At 36.9% G+C, this 20,617-nt stretch overlaps 1 protein-coding gene across 10 annotated transcripts in view; it reads left to right on the forward strand.

Moving 5' to 3' along the window:
* Cab39l (calcium binding protein 39 like) overlaps positions 1-20,617 on the forward strand; it is a 130,708-nt gene that overhangs the window by 69,933 nt on the left and 40,158 nt on the right. For all 10 annotated transcript variants that reach the window (XM_058582564.1, XM_058582565.1, XM_058582563.1 and 7 more), the window contains 3 exons: positions 6,212-6,354; positions 8,720-8,884; positions 17,024-17,142. In XM_058582564.1, the coding sequence (XP_058438547.1) occupies positions 6,253-6,354; positions 8,720-8,884; positions 17,024-17,142 (386 nt within the window). In that variant the 5' untranslated portion in view covers positions 6,212-6,252. The remainder of the gene's footprint in view (positions 1-6,211; positions 6,355-8,719; positions 8,885-17,023; positions 17,143-20,617) is intronic.

Raw genomic sequence — 20,617 nt, forward strand, 5'->3', positions numbered from 1 at the left:
ATACATAATGTGTTCATAAATAAATGATATATATTAGCTAGAGATTTAATTATGAGGTTATAGACTTTCTTTCCCAGAACTCTATAGACTTTAGCGCTTCGGAGTTGCTGAGGCTGACTCTGAACACGATTCTCCTGTCTCAGTCTCCCAAATCACTGGGATTATAGGCGTGCGCCACCCAATTTACTCACTTTAAAAAAAAATCTTTGTTTTATTTATTTTTAATTTGGTGCTGAGGATCGAACCCCATGCCTCACACATGAGAGGCGAGAGCTCTACCACCAAGCCACAATCCCAGCCCCAGTTTACTCGTTTTGAAAGTGAAAAAGTGCAATAGGGCCAGTGTCAGTCTATTAACATTTGTGTGCTGCATGGCTCCCCTGTCAGCAATAATGCTGAGGACAGGATGATGTGCCTGGCCTCAAGTTTTCCACCCCTAAGAGGCATTCATCTAACATCAGTGTGTTAGATTGACATGGCATCTTTTCCTGTCTCTACTGCCTGCTTTGCTGAAATATAATGTACAGTCCGTCTTTTTTTTTAGTGGGGAGAGTACTGGGGTTTGAACTCAGGGACACTCAGCCACTGAGCCACGTCTCTAGCCATTTTGTATTTTATTTAGAGACAGGGGCTCACTGAGTTGCTTAGTGCCTCACTTTTGCTGAGGCTGGCTTTGAACCTGCAATTCTCCTGCCTCAGCCTCCCAAGCTGCTGGAATTACAGGCACACACCACCACCTTTGCCACCATATAGTCCATTCTTAAAACTTTAAGATAAGGGCTGAGGATATAGCTCAGTTGACAGAGTGCTTGCCTTGCATGCACAAGGCCCTAGGTTCAATCCCCAACATCACACACACACACAAAAAGGAAAACTCTAAGATAGTGTTTAAGGAAAAACTTCTGTCACCATCTTATCCCCAGAAGGCAAGTTTTCAGGGCTCTGCTATACCTTTTGTCCCTACCTTAAGCACTTTATGTTTGCCCATGATGGATGGTAAGAGTTAAAGACTTGGAATGAACATGAAATAGTGATTAATAACCTAGAGTCCACTATATATGGCCTAATTTCAATATATGATGTGCTATCTTACTTTAAGAACCCCTTCACTTTACAGATAGGAATATGACAACCAGACAGTGGCGATAACTTCTGAGTCTAGTCTGTCAATCTTGTGTTTGTGTAGCAGGTAGTTTTGAGTGCCAGTTGGCTCACTTCTTTTTTGTTTGTTTGTTTGCTGTATTGGGAACTGAACCCAGGGCCTTGAGCATGCTAAGCAAGAATTTTATGACTGAGATACATCCTCAGGCCTTTTTTTATTTTTAATTTTGAAACAGGAGCTCACTAAGTTGTCCAGTTGCCCAAGCTGATCTCCTATATCAGCCTCCCAAGCAGGTGGGATTACAGGTATGAGCCACTGTGCGTGGTCAGTTGGCTCATTTCTTAAATAACTAATGGGGTAAATGATGGTATTGGAGTAGATGCATACACAGTGACCAGTACAGTTTCCCAAACAGAACAGCATCCCCAAGTTTGTGGGTGAAGGGGGGAAGTGTTTGGTCTGGGAGTAGAGTGGGACTGGACGTGGAGAACTGGGCACGTAGGAAATGTTGTAATTTGCTGGAACTTTGAGGGCTGGAGCTGCATCATTTGAATGTATGAGCTTTGAGTTCCCTCAAAGTATGGGTCCTAAAATTGGAAAGTAAAGATCCTTTGACATTTTATAACATTATTACATTAATTTTATATATTATACTTATTATAGTAACTAGGTACATTTAAAATAGGAAATAATTTTAAAAGAATACTGTTTATTAAGAGGCACCATATAGTATTAGACTGTTACATAATCCCATTGCCCCTAAAATGTCTGCTTTTTTTTCCTACTTAATAAGCTCCAAAGAACAGGAATTGTTTTTCTTGTTCATGGCTCTATCCCTAGCATTAAGCAAGGTGCTTATACATAGTATTTACTCAGGTTATTTGTTCAGTGAGTAAGTGAATGAACCAACAAATGAAAATTCAAGGAGATAATGAATCAAGAAACACTAGCTAACCACATTATTAACATGGAAGTCCTGAAAGCATTTATAATTTCAACAAATTAACATTAGAATTAGATCAATATGGCAAAAACCAAGCAGAGCAATAGGTAAGGGACAAAAAAAATTTCATATCATATATATGTAATACCATATCATACTTATGCTCTGTTTTGATGTCAGGGAATATTTAGTTGAAATTCCTGTAGTTATATTTCTTTCCCTTAATGTGACAGGACTACACAAAGAAAGAGAACAATTACACAAATTCATTTAGATTTTTTTCCTTTTTTTAATATTAATTTTTTAGTTGTAGTTGGACACAATACCTTTATTTATTTATTTATTTTTATGTGGTGTTGAGGATCGAACCCAGGGCCTCACACTGCTAGGCAAGTGCTCTACCGATGAGCCACAACCCCAGCCCCATCTTTTTAAAATTCTGTTTTAATGCCAAAAGTTTGAACACTGAGTATTAAGTATTCAGAGAGTAAATATATATTTTAAAAATAATGAGAAAAAGTGTAAGTGACTTAAGGAACATGTCTAGAACATGCAACTACTATGCCTTTTTCTTTAGTGAAATAATTCATTAACTATGTCATTGAACTTTTTTGTCCATTTTCAGTCCAAGGAAAAATTTGAAAAACACAGTGAGATCTTCATGTATTTCTGTCTTCAAATGCTCTGTCAACTTTGTATTAGCTTTAGAAACTGATTTGGTTTTTTATTGTGCTTTTCAAATTTTTCCTTGGACTGAAAATGGACAAATACCTCTACATACCCTTCCCACATTGGGAAGTTCTCTGGAAATGGGTAATGTTTTTTTAGTTTCCTTTTTTGTCATCAAAATTCACACCAACATTTTTGGTTCCCATTTTATAACATATATATCCCATTGGAATGCTTGATCACAAATAACAAATACTGATTTTGTTACTTGAGGAATTTATTGGATGGATCTAAGGTAGTTCACAGATCTGGCAAAAATCCTGGAGAAACAGATTTGGAAAATAAATAGAAATCTAAGAGGATGAAGAATTTGGAAGCATAGTCAAGGTTATATAACAGAAGTAGCTGCCTAGGGTGCTGCTATCAATTGGTGTATGCATTTATGCACAATATTCTTTCTTCCTTGATTAACTGCATCATTGTTAATAATATGAACATTAGGGAAAATTAGAAAAATAAATCATGCCCTACTGGTATATTATATAAATATATTATGCTCCAAAATAAATCATGGCCTACTACTGTATTATATAAGTATATTATAGTAGATCTGAACATATTAATGAAATGATGTTCAGGATATAAAAATAAAAAAGCAGTTGCCAAATATTATGCTTAGTATGCTAGTTTTATTTTAAAAATATTTTTATACATATAGGAAAAATTTGAAGGGAATATATATCCTAAATTTATAACTGTAGTATAGTCATCAATGAAACACTATCTCTGGGCACTTGGGTCATGGGAAGTTTTATTTTTAAAGTTATACTTCAGTAGTAGCTGAAATATTTTAGCTTATAGATGTAAATTAATAGCAATTCTTTACTAGCTGGAGCCTTTGGTTTCTAGATTATTTTCCCTCCTAATACATTACAGCAGTGACAGCCATATTTGGCTTTCTTACTCTATGCAACAGATATTCTGTTAGTTTTTTTTTTAATATTTATTTTAGGTTTTAGGTGGACATAATACCTTTATATTTATGTGGTGTTAAAGATCGAGCACAGTGCCTCATGCATGCTAGGCAAGTGCTTTGCCACTGAGCCACAACCCCAGGCCTGCAATAAATATTCTGAATGACTAGAATTGATACTTCTTTTCTCCCCTTCACCCTCCAGTAGGGCATTAGGAAAATAAATCATGCCCTACTGGTATATTATATATACATGGTATTATGTATAGAAGAGGCTTTTTCATCAGTGAATAAGAACAACTGAATATTTGAAGAGTAAATAAAGAATAGATTCTAATTTATTTTACATATCAATTTTGAGATTGCCATGCAGTAGTTATTGGTATGCTTTTAAATATTGCTTTGTGACAGTATATGAATCCTAATCCCACTTAAGTTTTATGTTTTATTTTATCATTTAGTATTATCATCATCACAACTCACTTTAATTAAATATTCCTTTTGTGTTCTTACATAAGCCTTACATTTGTATTGCTGGAAAAAATAAAGACATTGAATAAAAACTTTTATTTTTTTTTATGTTACATTCTTATAATCTAATCATTTCAACTCCTGTATTAACATACGAGGTTTGGGGGATAGCTCATCCAAACCTCAACATTCCACCTCTGGGTCCCCAAAACTCATGTCCATTTCATAATGCAAAATGCATGTGGTCCATTTTCAAGAGTCCCCATAGTCTTAACAGCTCCAGTTTTGCCCAAAAGTCCAAGTCCAAAGTCTCATCTGAGGCCAACGCAAACTTTTGATTATGAGCCCCTGTAAAGATCAAAGGCAAGTTGCATATATCTAATATATATTGGCACACAGTAAGCATTCCCATTCCAAAAGGAAGAAATGGGGGCATAGAAAAAAGTGATGGACCCAACACAAGACCAAAATCCAGCTAGGAAAACAAGTCCTGTAGCTCCAAGTTCTGTATTCAGTGCACATAAGGGCAAAATATGATCTTCAAAGGGCTTGTGCAGCTCCACCCCTATGGCCTTGCCAGTTGCAGGTCCAAATGGCCTTTCTCTTAAGCTGGCTCTGTCCACAGCTAGCCTCTTTCCCCAGCAGATGTTCCATGTTGTTGGCATCTCTTAATCCAGAGTGTCTGCAGTGCATCTTTGGCTTCCTTCTCAGAGCCTCGTGCATTGATCTTTCAGGGGCTGCCTGCAGGGATTCTGACCTGCTGCACTGTCCCTGGCCTCCCAGGCCTTTCTCTGAAATTTCAGTGTAAACTTCCGGTACCCCTTAATTCCAGCGTCCTGCATCCATGCAGAACTAGCACCATGTGAATGATGCTGAGGTCTGAAGTCAGCTCAAGCTGTAGCCTGGCCCCCTTAGACCATTACTGCAGTGACCTCTGAATGCCTGGACAAAATCAAACACAGTGAAATGAATCCTGGGGAAACTTCTTTCTAGGCAACCCTATGCAAGCCTAGGTCCAAGGTCTCTCAAACAAGTTTTCACTTCTGCACCCTTGAGCCTGCAATGGGTGTGGTTTTGCTGACTCCTGGGATGCCCTCAGGGTATCTTTCCTTTGTCTCAGCAAAGTACTTCTCTTTATTGATGACCATCTTTACAGTAAATTCCTTGGCCCCAATTTTACCTAGGCTTCTTTGACCAACAAAGTTTTCCAAATCTCTCTGCTTCCAATTTTCACAGTAAACCTAGCTAAAATCTGCCAGCAACACCCAGGCCACCCAGGCCTGAATGCTGTGCTTCCTTGAAATTTCTTCCACCAGATTATTAGTCCATTACCTTTAAATTCACCTTCACAGAAAATGTCAGGGCATGGGCAAAATGTAGACAACTTCTTTGCTGGAATGTAACATGAATATTCTCTAGTCTGATTCCCAACAGAGTCCCCATTCCCCTCTGAAAACTCATGAGTACAGTCTTTACTGGCCACATTTCTAACAGCATTCTGGTCTTCTGAGCTCCCACCAGAATTGCCCATTAAGCTCTGCTCACAACATTCTATGGCTTCTCCTGCCGATATCTGTAGGAACAACGGAAAAGCTCCGCCGAAACAATTTACCTGTCCGAGATTTTATTAGCAGGACGTAGAGGCCAGTCGTAGAAGAGAAGGGGGTGGAGGGGGGGGCAGGGAGGGAGAGATGGAGAGAGGGAAAGGGAGAGATGGAGAGAGGGAAAGGGAGAGAGGGAGAGGGAGAGAGGGAGAGGGAGAGAGGGAGAGGGAGAGGGGGAGAGGGAGAGGGAGAGGAAGAGAGGGAGAGGGAGAGAGGGAAAGGGAGAGAGAGGAGAGGGGGAAGAGAGAGCGAATAAAAACTTTTAGATAAATATTTTAAAATATCTTTCTTGAGGTATTTTATAATTTGGCATAAAACAACTTGTTTTAGTTTGTTAACTTTTAATGTTACAAATTATTGCTGTTATTAAAAATTTAAAAGACATTTTGGTATAACAACTTCAGCATATTGAGTTAAAGTTATGATTTTATTGGCTTGTTTGTTTTTAGCATTCCATATCGGAAGAGGAGAATTTTGTATATGAAAGAAAATGCCTTTGTTTAGTAAATCACACAAAAATCCAGCAGAAATCGTGAAAATACTGAAAGACAACATGGCTATTTTGGAAAAGCAAGACAAAAAGACTGACAAGGTATGAGCAAAAACAATAACGTTATTAAAATACTGTATAACAAAGCCAAAATCCAATGCAAAAGCTTAATGAAGACCCCCAAATGTGGTCTGTAGTGTGCATGCAGGGTGTAAGTACAGTAAAATTGATTTCAGGTTTTATGCAACTGATAATTGTCCAGTCTTTTGTCTTTAACTTTTGGCTCACTGCTGAGGGCTTCTGAGCAGTCCTGGATTTCTATGGACTTTAGACTTAAAGATCTCAGGATTATATTGGTGATTATTTATATTGTCATAGTGACGTGAAAAGGAAAAGGTTTTATTTAAAGACTGACTGATAGTTTCTACATCGGCACAACTTTATCTCATGATGTTTTAAAGTCTTAGTAAGCAAAGCTTTCTTCAGGTAGGTTGTTTTTTGTTTTTAGTATTTTAGTTATTCCTTTGAAGGAGATGTTCATTCCCACACTTTCAATTTCTCTCTAAAATGATTAGTTTATAAGATTCAAGATGTCTATAAAATAAATATCCTTGGGTTCACAGTATTTTTCTGTCTCAGTATATGACACAATCTTAAATTCTATAAAGGGATGGAGAAATATCTTAATTCTAGTATTCTTTATAATATTAAGTCAAACAGAAAAAAAATGACCTTCATAAAAAAGTATGTAATTCTAAATGTTAAATGACAGAAAGAAAAAAAAAGCTTCCTTCTTTTAATTAATAATCAGGAAAAGACCAATTAAAAATACAGTAAATTCATATTACACACCTATTATCTTGGCAAAAATGAAAAATCTGATGATATTAAGTGTCGGAAAGGATGGTAAGCAGTAGGAACTTTCACTTACTGTGAGTGACAAGTACACACTGATGTACCAGCTTTAAAGACTGATTTAGTATTATCTATTAAATATGAGGGGCTGGGGATGTGGCTCAAGCGGTAGCGTGCTCGCCTGGTATGCATGCGGCCCAGGTTCGATCCTCAGCACCACATACAAACAAAGATGTTGTGTCTGCCGAAAACTAAAAAAGCAAATATTAAATATGAGGATATGCATGTGCTAAAACCCTGAAGTTCCACTCCTAAGTATAAACTCTAGAGATATTCTTGAATATGTACACCAGGAAAAATATGCTGTTCCCAGAAGAATGTTCCCAGCATTGTTGTTCATAGGCCCCCAAAAAGAAGTGGTGTAGCCATGAACTGAATATTACAGAGTGATGGAAAGCAAAGAACTGCTGCCTACATGCAGCAGCGTAGGTGAATCGCACACATGTAATGTTGAATGAAAGAAGCAAGTCATGAAAGGGTACAAATATCACTCCATAAAGTTCAAATTAGAAGAAGTAAGCTATATTGTTTTGGGATGCATATACAGGTAAGACAACTATAAAGAAAAGTAGGGGCTGGTGATATAAATCAGTTGGTAGAGTGCTTGCCTTACATGCACAAGGCCCTGGGTTCAATTCCCAGCAACACACACACACACACACACACACACACAGAGTGCCTTGCTGGTTATAGTGGTGCAAGTCTGTAATCCCAGCAACTCAGGACACTGAAACAAGAGGATCACAAGTTTGAGGCCAGCCTCGGCAATTTAGCAAGACTTTGTCTCAAAGTAAAAAATAAAAAGGGCTGAGAATGTGACTCAGTGGTAGAGCACCCCTAGGTTCAATTCCCAGTACCCTCCCCAAAAAAGCAGTGCCTTGCTACATGAGCTATTTTTATGTAGCCTATCAATACTAATTCTGGAACATTTTCATCACCTCAAGAAGAAACACTGTACCCATTAGCAATCCCTCATTTTTCTTTCCCCCTCCTCTTTAACACCCACTAATCTATATTCTGTCTCTATGCGTTTGCATTTTTCTTTAAATGTAATAATGAGTTATTTTTAAGTTTCACAAAAATTATATGGTGATGCCATATAATGTATAAATTTGTTGACAAACTTATTATTAATTTTGACCACTTATGATTTCATACTTGGTCCATAAAAGATCAGGAAAATAGAGATTTGTTGAAAAACCAATCTCAACATGATGTTTTAAATAAAGACTAGTAACTGCTGATAAGTCTTTAAAGTGGACTCAATTTTCAAAAATAAAATTTCTATTTAGTTACTAGTTATGAGTTATAGTTTATAGTAAAATTATTTCAATTATGTTGACTAAGTAGAAATATTAGAGATCTTTATATAAATTTTAGGACAATTTCCAAAATAACAAAGGCAGTGCCTATTAGTATTTTGTTTGTTTTTTATAACTGTACAATGGTCTTTGATTATAAATAAATAAGGTCCAAGAAATGGTTTTCTTGTTTGTTCATGGCCTGAAATTTTTTGTTCTTTTTAACTATTAACATACTTTTTGGTCACCAGGCTTCAGAAGAAGTGTCAAAATCACTGCAAGCAATGAAAGAAATTTTGTGTGGTACAAGTGACAAAGAACCCCCCACAGAAGCAGTGGCTCAGCTGGCACAAGAACTCTACAACAGTGGGCTGCTGGTGACACTGATAGCTGACCTACAACTGATAGACTTTGAGGTAAACAATCTGTCAAAGGATGACAGCTCTCAATATTGACTTTTAAAAATTATTACTGTTTATTATATTAAAAACAGTTATTCCTAAAACTTCTGAAATCACTTTCATCATAAAAAAAGCAAAAAGGTGAACCATAGTTTTATGCTCATGTAGCAAGATTAATATCTAATGATAACAGATAACATTTGTTGAGTAATTACTATATGCCATATATGGTTTCAAGTGCTCAACTACTTCAATTCTTAAAACTGCCTTTGTGGTTAACACTGTATTATCAGTACCATTTTATAGATAAAAGAGAACCTAATATTCAAAGATATTAAGTAATTTGCCCAAAGTCACTCAGCTTAAGACCTTAAAGTAGGATTCAAATGCAGACTGGCGGTCTCTTCCAAGCCAGTTCTTTTCATTCAAAATATACAAATGATTTAAGAAGTTTGTTAAATGCTAGTAACATTTATCTCAGTTTGAATGCAGCTGTACATAATTTGCTTAATAAATAAAACAAAAGCCTAGAAATATAAGCAGTAAATATATATAAGCATTTTATTATACATTGTATGTCTTAATGATTTTTTTTTCTCAGAGAAAACATATACATAGGCAAGTTTGGACATTGTCTGGTTAGATAATGGAAGTCCTGGTTTTGCTTTTATTTCTGGTTTTGTTTCTACCATGTTGTGCTTAGCAGTATTAGGTAAGCTCTTGAGTCTCCACAGATTCTGAGACAGAGGAGATATGCAGATTTCTCAAGTGAATTGCTTTTAGTTTTGTTCACTGACCAAGAGGAAGAAAAACTAATTATAGTGATTTCTGTGATTAGGCTGAGATAAGGTCATGGCTCTGGAGACTCTGTGGAAATACTAGCCCACAGCTCTCTAGGCAGATTAGCTAGAGAAAAAAGAATGCAGGGCAAGACTGCTCTGGGGGAAGTGCCCACAGGTGTGCTAGCTGGAAACCAGACTGAGTACGACCTTGAAAGGCCCAGACTTCAACTCTTCCTTTCTTTCAGATACACCTGTCTTTCTCTGTTTTTTTTTCTCCCTTTTCTATTTCTTTATCTTTGACCTTTATTGAAGCCCATAACCTTTTAATCAGCTTTTAAGTCACTGTGACCAAAATTCCCAACAAGAATGACTTAGAGGAGGAAATTTTTTTTTTTTTTTTTTTTTTTTTGCGCGGGTGGTGGGGGGATGTTCATGGTAACAGAGGTCTCAGCCCATAGATAGCTTAACCTCACTGCTCTGGACCAAGGTGCAGCATCACATCTTGGGAGAAGAGTCCAGCAGAGAAAAGCTGCTCAGCTCATGGCAGGGTCAAGAAGCAGAGAAACAAAGGTGGGGTGGGGGAGGTGTGTGTGTGTGTGTGAAGGGGCCACAGAGATGATGCACTCTTCCAGGACGTGCCTCCAGTTATCTACCTCCTCTAGCCACGCACCACCTGCCTACAGTTACCACCTAGTCCATTCAAACTAGGATAGACCGATTACATTACAGCTCTTATGATTTAATCATTTTATTTCTGAATATTCCTGCATTAACAAAAGCTTTGGGGGGACATCTCATATCCAAACCCTAACAACCTCTTAACATCTCGTTTTCCTTGACCGCCTTGTTAACTCTCCATGATCATATCATTTCAGTAAATGAATAGCCTCTCATGGTGCTTCTCTGAAGCACAACAGTCATTTGACTAGAATTTCTGATATGTTTTTATACCAGAGAGGAAAAACTATTTTAGGAATGGGCTGCAGCTTTTGACAGACTACCTAGAAGGATGGCATTCGTTACAAAGGAAAAAAAACTTGAAGTGTGGTTCAAAAGATACTTTGTTGGGGTTTGTCAGTCATGAAAGGTTGAAGTGTCTAGGCAGTGTCTGGAAGGAGAAAACTAAAAGAAAAATGTTTAGATTCCCTCTGCAGAGTAAAGTAACAAATCTGAGAAGTGCCCTTTTTGACTAGGGTTGATAAGGGAAAGAAGCAGAAGAGAGAAAGGAGCAGGGTCTAAAGGAAAGAAAAGGTTCAAATGACAAAAGGAAGGCGTTTAGGAAGATTATCAGGGAGAGGAACCTTTAATATTAGTGATATGTAGAATTCAATTTGAAGTTGTTTCTGCATTGTGCTGTGTTTACCCTTTGTTAACCTTTGATAAAAGAACTATGTATTAATCATATGTGTTGAATGAAGGAGAAGGGGAAATTTTATACACTTGGGGTAAACAGTGTGCTGAAAAACTAACTAGGTACATGAGGCCAGACAGGTTGAAATGAGCAAGGAGCTGGGAGCTGGTGCCTGGAACCTGGGAGATAGTGGTGATAGGGTGACTTAAGGTGTTGGCTTTAGATTGTTAGCAGAAACTAACTTGGGAATCTGTGACAAACCCATTTCTTCTTCAAGAATCCAGAGGAAAGTGGCCCATGGGGGTGGGGGAGACACAATACTTAACAGAGGATCCTGCTTTTATGTGAATAATGGCCAGTTAGAGCAGAACTTTGAATTTTTTAAAAAAAATCTCATTACTTAGCCATAAATTTTTATCTAATCCTTTAAGCCTTCAAATTGCTGACAGAAAAGAACCATGTCAGCATATTGTGAAGTTGAAAAAAAATGACTTGTGGCTGCAAGACTTCTGATTTTATGGGCTCAGGATCAAACTCAGAGCTGTGTCTTTTGAGGTTTGGCCACCATTCAAGATACAGCGTTAGTGTCTTTGATGTTTTGAAACATAATGTGATAAGAGGTCAAGGGATAAGGATGTATCGAATGTAAGAGTTGATGTGTTCATTTTAAAGGCAGGTGTGCCTTGCAAAAGTAAGGTAAATGCAAAGTCAACTGTTAGGGCCAAGGAAGCAGCTCATAGAAGCAGAAAGCTTTCTCGTTTGATTGATTCACTCATTCAACAAACAGTTTAGAACTGACTTTTTGTGAATTTGCCAGCTAGCAAGTACTTCTTCAAGTTGGAGATCTGATTTACATTATGTGTTAGCTTGGAATTGCTAGTTAATTTTAAGCATTTTGGGTCATTTCTGGATGTTACTTCTTTATAAAGAAGGTATAGTGAGCCAGCCTGCCTGCCTTCCTGCCTTCCTTCCTTCCTTCCTTCCTCCCTCCCTCCCTGCCTCCCTCCCTTCCTTCCTTCCTTCACAGAGACTGGCTTTGAAATAGTTAAGGTTTCAATCCAGTTAGACTTAGTGTTAGGAATGAATAGCTACAAAGATTACATTTAACATGGAGATCCTTATTTTCCATCTTGTACCTATTTCAACTTTCTCTAATCCTTTCCATTCTGATCCTTTCCTCTGGTAGCAGAACTTGTTTTTGTTATCCACAGGGGGCTTCCTTTGCCTCTGCTCACATTTGCTAATGAACTAAAATGTTTCCCTCTTGTGTAAAAGTTGGATAGAACTCTGTGGAGCTTCATTCTGCTGTTCCCTGGAATGCCCTATGGAAATGTTCCTGTGGCATTTTACTGGGAGGTATGAAAAACATGCTCTTATGACATTTCAAAGAGGCTTGGTATTTATTCTGCAATATTACACTGCAGAGTCTAGAAAGATTTGAACAAAACAGATGATTTCTTTCATTTTAAAATTCATTTATATTCACAGCTATTCCTCTTTTATATACACGTATAGTCATTGACATCTGCTTAAATGAAGTTTTGTAATGTGAACATTTTCGAGGACTTAAAAATTATGAGAGGGGCTGGGGATGTGGCTCAAGCGGTAGCGCGCTCGCCTGGCATGCGCGGGGTGCTGGGTTAGATCCTCAGCGCCACATAAAAATAAAATAAAGATGTGTGCCCACCAAAAACTAAAAAATAAATATTAAACAATTCTCTCTCTCTAAAAAAAAATTATGAGAGCAACTGATTCTGAAGTATCTTTATATATTGAAGATTCACCTCCAAGTTTTCTATTAAAATTTGGACTTTGGGGCTGGGGTTGTAGTCAGTGGTAGAGCACTTGCCTAGCACATGTGAGGCACTGAGTTTGATCCACAGCACCACATATAAATAAATAAAATAAAGGTATTGTGTCCATCTACAACTAAAAAAAATTTTTTTTTTAATTTTGGACTTTGGTTTAGTGTTTTATCTTAAAAAGAAGATATAGTTTGTTTTCCCATTACCTGTTCTTTATTTCTATCTCTTCTCCCCCTCAATCCTTTCATTTTCTTTCCTTCATTTCTTTTTCACTCTTTGCCTTCTCTTCCTCTCCCTTATTTCCATACTTCTTTCCATAAAATAAAGTGAACACAATGGATAGCTGTGGATAGTTCTTGTATTTCATGATTGCCAACATTCTGATATTCCAGTTACTTATTTCTACCAGTTAAATATATCATAATTTTTTAACCTAGCTGAGATGTATTAAATTGTTCCTATTATCACAGCTGTGATAAAGTTCTTTGTATCTGAAACTTTTTTTTAAATTTAGGATTGTTATTTATAATTATTTTGTCAGAATAGGTTTCCAAAAATGGGATTATAGGACACTAATTAGGCATTGTTAGAATATATTATATTCTCATCAACAGTGTATGAAAACATCAAATTTTATTATTTAAAAAATCGTTGTGTGAATAAAAATGTCTTTTTTTTAAAAAAAATTAACCTTTATATTTTGAAGTAATTGTTGACTGGCATCAATGGTGAAAAATAATTCATAGAAGTCCCATATACCTTACCTAGTTTTTCCAGTGGTAACGTCTTGCAAAACTGTATGACAGTATCACAGCCAGGATACAAACCTTGATAAAGACAAAACAGAAAATTTCCATCACCACAAAGATCTCTCCTATTTCCCTTTTGTATATATCCATATCTACCTCTCTCACCCCATCAACACTCAGTCCCTGATTCCTCAGGAGGCGAGAGAGAAAAAGGAGGGGTTGGGGGAAAAGATTGTTTTATCTACTGTACAACCTTTTGGAATTGGATTTTTTCACTTGGCACAATTCCTCTAGATTTGTTGTATTTATCTATATTTTGTTCCTTTTTGTTGCTGAGTGGTAGTCCTTGGTATGGATATACCACAGTTTGTTTGTTTAACCATTTATCTGTTGAAGAATTTTTGGGTTGTTTACAACTTTGGGCTATTCTAAGTAATGTTCTATGAACATTCATGGCCAGATTTCTTTGTGAATGTATTTTCATTTCTCTGTGATAAATGTCAGGAGTGAAGTTGCACTGATAAATTTCCACTACATTGTGTGAAAGTGCTTTTTCTTCATTCTTGCCAGCATTTTGCTTTGTCACTATTTTTTATTTTAGCCATTCTGATGTATAGTAATAGCTCATTGAAGTTTCAATTTGCATTTCCTGAAGGGTCAAGATCCTTTCTAGTGAAATGCCTTTTCATGTCTTTCTAATTGAATTGTTTTCTAATTGAATTGTTTCTTTATGCTATTAAGTTTTGAGGGTTCTTTATATATTCTAGGTAACTGGTCTTTTTGTCACATATATGGTTTGCAGTATATGGTTTTCTCCTTATAGCTTAACTTTTCAACTTATTAACAGGATTTTTTGCAGAACAAAAGTTTTAAATTTTAATAAAGTCCAAGTTGACTATGCTTTTAGTGTCAAGGCCAAGAACTTTTTGTACAATCCTAGATCCTAAGGTTTTCTATTTTTCTCCAAAATTTTCTAGTCTTATGTTTAAAGTCCAAGATCTATTCTGAACTAATATTAATAAGGTGAATGAGCTCCTCCCAGAATTTTTAATATTTTACTATTCTTGATCAGCACCTAACTCATATTTTAATAGCTTTAAGAATGAGTAGTTGATTGAAATCTCATTGGTCTTCATTTGGGTCTTAGTTTTTTAAGTGTCCCTTTAGTATTGAAGAAGTGTCAGATTAAAAGGTAAGAGGGGCCAAGCATGGTGGCACATGCCTATAATCCCAGTGACTCAGGAGGCTGGGGTAGGAGGATCACAAATTCAAGGCCAACATTGGCAGCTCAGTGAGCCCCTTTCTCAAAATAAAAAAAAATAAAAAGTATGGGGATGTAGTTCAGAGGTCGAGTGCTTGTGGAATTCAATCCCAGTAACCCTCTCACCCACACACACAATCAATTGCCTGTGTTTGTGATAAGAGCGATACATGGATGGCTGTACCTCTAAAGTAATGATCAGTCTAATGGGTATTTACTGAGTGCCTTCTATATTCTTGGCTATAAAAGGGCATTGAAATATGGCCTTGAAAGCTAACAGTCCAATGAGAAACTGTCAGAGACAAAACCCACTAATTTCAATGCACTGTGGTAAGTGTGAGGAAGTCATTTTAGTTTGATGGTTAAGAACTTGGACTGTGGACTCCATCAATCTGGGAAAATGTTTTGGGTCTTCCACATCGCCTCTGGATAAGTCAACCTCACTGGGTCCTCAGTTTCCTTATTTATAATATGTACATTTTGACATTTTATATATATATATTTTGCTGTGAAGAGTGAATGATACACATAAAACTCTTAGAATAAGTGCCTGGCACAGATGAAGCACTTAATAAGGGTCTGCTGCTCTGTCAGTGACAGCGGGTGAAAATAGAAGCAGCAAGTGAAGAGAAGGCACTGATCAAGACAAGCAAAGGATGTTGCTGCAACACAGACAGAGGTACTTATCCCAGAGGAGAATATCCTGTATTGATTTTTTTTTTCAATACTGGTGATTGAACCCAGGGACTCTTAACCACAGAGCTATATCACTAGCTAACCCCCCTGCCCTTTTTGAGACAGGGTCTCACTATCACTAAGTTGCCAAGACTCGCCTCAAACTTGAAATCCTCCCACCTCCGCATACAGAGTTGCTGGTATGAGAGGCATATGCCACCATGCCCAGCTCTGATTTTTTTTTTTTTTTTTTTTTTTTTTTGGTACTAGGGATTGAACCCAGGGGCACTTTACTACTGAGCCACATCCCCAGCACTTTTAAAAAATATTTTATTTAGAGACAGGGTCTCAAGGAATTGCTTAGGGTCTCTCTGAGAGGTTGGCTTTGAACTTGCCATCCTCCTGCCTCAGCCTCCCCAGCTACTGGGATTATCTGAATTGAATCTTAACAGTTTGCTAGAAAAATGAAGTAAAAGTGTTCAGGACAAATACAAGAACATGAACAAATGTACAGAAGTACGGGAGGCTGTGCATAAGTATATACAGTGAAGCAATTTGGTTTTCATAAAAACTGATGTAAGGATCAAAAAGAGATAGATGGTTGATAAGGTTGGAGAAGCAGGCAAGGGCAGATCATTGAAGGGCATTGAACTTTTTTCCTAAGAAAAAGGGAGTCATTGAAGAGCTTTAGGGAAGAAACAAAGCAGCCAAATTTCTTTCTTACTAGTTCAGTCTGCAGAGTAAGGAGACTTTAAAATGCATAGAGTAACTAGAAGAAGTTCCTTCCTAGTACAGTTGAAGCTCAGAACCAGGGCCATGGTGAATGAGAATGCAATGTAATTCTTGTCCTTATTTTCTATATAATAAATTCGGGTCCAATCAAGAGATTCTTTTGGAGAAGCATGCTAGTCTTAGGTTTTAGGGTGTGAGAATGAAATTTTTATACGTGGGAACTCTAAATGGCCCTACTTTAAAATGGCTGTAGTTCCTCTAGCTAGGGCAACTAGAACTTAATGGTTCTTTCTGTCTGTCTAGTCTAGAAGTAAAGCACCAAAGTAGAAGAGGAATAAAGAGAAAGAATTATTAGGAAGTAGACCAGAGAAAAAAAAAATGTGATTTTGACTTACATTTTACTAAAATCTTTATTTTTTTTCTTCATCTATTTTCCTTATTTATGAAGATTTAAAAATGTGAATCATAATATTCTTCTTGAATAAAGCTCAAAAAGTGTAAAGAATTCTGTCCTAGCATATCCACTACTAGTTTTTATACTTCTGTGCCATTGTATTTCCTACTGTGAGGAATGGACTTCAAATTCCCCATATAATTCCTGAGGCAAGGAGCTGCATCCATTTTGCAGGCTTTGTGTTTGAAAGCACAATTTGTTAAAGACAAATGAAAAAGTAAATAATGTTTCTGCATATGATCAAAAGATGGTATCATCTCTGTAGGTATATATGCAAATATCACATACCATACAATTCATTCATTTTTAAGTGTACAATTTAATAGTGACTTCTTTCTTTAACAGGGAAAAAAAGATGTGACCCAGATATTTAACAACATCCTGAGAAGACAAATAGGCACTCGGAGTCCCACTGTGGAATACATTAGTGCTCATCCTCATATCCTGTTTATGCTCCTCAAAGGGTAGGTGCCTGGCTTCCTTCAAAATAGGTTTGAGTTTAAACAGTTGTTAAAAGTACATGTGCTGGGGCTGAGATTGTGGTTCAGCAGTAGAGCGCTCACCTAGCAAGTGTGAGGCCCTGGGTTCGATCCTCAGCACCACATAAAAATAAATAAATAAAATATTGTGTCCAGTTACAACTAAAAAATTAATATTAAAAAAACAAAAAAGAACGTACTGGCTGGGGGTGATGGCACATGCCTGTAATCCCAGCAGCTGGGGAGCCTAAGGCAGGACGATTGTGAGTTCAAAGCCAACCTCAGCAAAAAGCGAGGTACTAAACAACTCAGTGAGACCCTGTCTCTAAATAAAATACAAAATAGGGCTGGGGAATGTAGCTCAGTGGTCAAGTGCCCCTGTGTTCAATCCCCAGTACCAAAAAGACAGGAAAAAAAAAAAAAAAACAAACTATGTATGCGGAGATGAATGAAGCTCAGTGGTAGAGAGCTTGCATGACATTTGTGAGACCCCGGGTTTGATTCCCCAGCACCATCACCACCACCACCACCACCACCACTCACATGGTAAAGAAAAACACAAAAAACAAAGAACATAGCATTTGCCTCACTGGAAATATGGTTGGTTCCCTTTGGAATTGCAAGATAGGTATTTACCATGCTTGAGGTAACCCTTCATAATCTGTCTCTTAAGATTACTTGGGCTGGGGCTGGGGTTGTGGCTCAGTGGTTAGAGCACTTGCCTAGCATATGTGAGGCACTGGGTTCGATCCCCAACACCACATAAAAAAATAAACAAAATAAAGGTATTGTGTCCATCTACAACTAAAAAAATATTTAAAAAAGAAAGATTACTTGGGCTATAGCAAAACTTTTGCACCTTTATATTTCTAACATAGTTTCATTTACTGCTTCTCTTTTCTCCCTTTCTTTTTTTTTAAATATTTTATTTACATTTTAGTTTTTGGCAGACACGACATCTTTGTATGTGGTGCTGAGGATCAAACCCAGGCCGCACGCATGCCAGGCGAGCGTGCTACCACTTGAGCCACATCCCCAGCCCCTCTCCCTTTCTTTTATCTTACAAAACTATTTGTGCTTCCCAGCCTGCCCTATTACTGCTCACATGATGCTGAGTCCCCTCATTACATACACATGTACATTCCGGTTCTGAGAACTCAAATAATAGCTGAAAGAATTATTTCAATAGCTAGTGTTTGCCAAGGTGATATGCTTCTACATGAGGACAAAATATTATTCTGTGTGTGTGTGTGTGTATATATATATATATATAGCCTTGAAGGGAGCCAAAAAATTGAAGGCAAGCTAGAAAACAGAATTCCTGATCATAAGGTCTACTCATTTACAAATATTTGAGGCTACTCTAACTTCTAAAGACTAGACATCTGGATGCAGCAGTGTTCAGGGACAACAGACTATCTTCTTCTTTCCCTACCCTTCTTTTTTATTCTATACCATTTCAAACCAGCATGGCTCTTTTTATTTTATAGTATTCCTGTTCTCAGTTCTGCTATTCCATACATGTTCCATCTTACCTGTGTTTCATTCCTCCTTTGTACTTTTGTAAACATTCTGTTGTATCCAAGCAATACATAACACATGGTTTAAATATCAGATATTTCAACAAAGGCAGTTTTTTGCCTCTTCCTTCTCCATCCTTTAATCCTATTTCCTAAGACAATGACTCTCATCTTTTTAATTATTTTTTATCATACACTTACCTCTGTGTTACAAATAAGTCTTCTAATTTGAATTATCAAATTTAAAAAACTATTAGTTTTTTTGTTGCCATTACTCCATTTTCTTCCCTTTATCCTCCCAATATACTTTATCACGTTTTCAATTTGATTAATATGACTGTGTGGTTATTATTCATTATTGAGCATACAGAGTATACCAATTACTTTAGGTTTTGATATAAAGAAATATTTTTACTGGAGAATCATGTCTCTCCTTTTTAGAAAGGGAAATATGCTTGTATCTATTAATTGTGTCCATTAGTTACAGTATGCTAAACTTCCATAACAAATGGGCCCCAAAATGGAGTGCCTTGATCACAAGACTCCCATGATGATACCGGGTAGAAGCTCAGGTCAGCAAGGGATTCTGCCCTCTAATTTAGCATGTGCTTTCTAAGATCACTTTGTTCACTGCTGTTTCAGCCTGGAGGAAGGTAAAAATTTATAAGAGAATGACATTTATAAGAGAATTTATGTGTTTAGAGAATGACAGACAAGAATTCTAGTGTGGCTGGAGGCTAGATGAGTCAGAATGCAAAGCTAGAAAGGCTGAAACCAGATTAGGAAAAGCTTTCCCTGCCCTACTCAAGGAGTTTGAATGTCATTCTGTAGGACACGTGGAGTCACCCAGGGACTAGGTTTAGTGAGCTGTAGTAGCAATGGGAAAAATGGCTGAGCAGATTGGGGGCTGCAATTCCAGCTTGGAAAAGTCCAAGAAAAGTGATGGTCATGGGAGTGAAGAGAGTGATATATCAATGCATTTCTTTTTTTTTCTGATTCAAAAGTAATACATGTTTATTATTTAAAATTTAAACAGTTCAGAAATATTTAATATAAAAAAAGACATGCATTTCATAATCTCTCCCAATGAAACCATTAGTAACAATTTAGGGACTATACCTCTGGTTTTCTTTCTCTATTAAAACAACTTTTCTGGGCTAGGGATATAGCTCAGTTGGTAGAGTGCTTGCCTCACATGCACAAGGCCCTGGGTTCAATCCCCAGCAACACACACACAAAAAGATTATTCTTCTGTTTTTATCCTGAACTTTTAACCCATTCCTTCTCATCCTGTTTTGTAGTTAACACTTAATGAGTGCTTGCTCTGTGCCAGGTATTGATCACTCCAGTAATTCTATGAGGTCTAGGTATTATTCTTGCCATTTTACAAATGAGAAAATTAAAACTCAAAAAAATATTTCTCAAGGTTATATAGCTAATAAGTGACAGAGCCATGTTTTCAATTCAGATCTGCTTTTAAGTCCCATGCTCTTTACCATTAATATATCCCTAAGATTTGAGGACCATTCAGATGTAAAGGAGAGGGCACTATGGATGCTCCTGAGGACAGAGCAGACAATGAGAAGCCCTAACTGAATGGCTGCACTACGATCAGTTTTACCTGTTACCATTTCCTAGTTTTGTTTGGAATGCTACAGATTTAGCCCTTTGTTAAAGGCTAGAATTTTTACTAAATTACTTCTTGGGAAGTTCCTTGAAAATTTAGGACATAATTTGATTGGTACATTTATACATCAAACAATAATGTTATTTAGGGGTGTAATAGTTACATTATACTGAAACTAAATCTAACTCTAACCATAAAAAAAAAAAAAAGTAAAGCAGAAAGAAATGGATATCTGTCTATCAAGGAGAATCATCTGGATTATATGATGTAAGGCATCTGGAACTCAAGTTTTATGAAAAGGACATTCACAAAG

Source organism: Marmota monax, unplaced genomic scaffold, assembly GCF_021218885.2.
Source record: "Marmota monax isolate L192 unplaced genomic scaffold, Marmota_monax_Labrador192_F-V1.1 WCK01_AAM20220418_F8-fsc00011, whole genome shotgun sequence".
NCBI lineage: Eukaryota > Metazoa > Chordata > Mammalia > Rodentia > Sciuridae > Marmota > Marmota monax.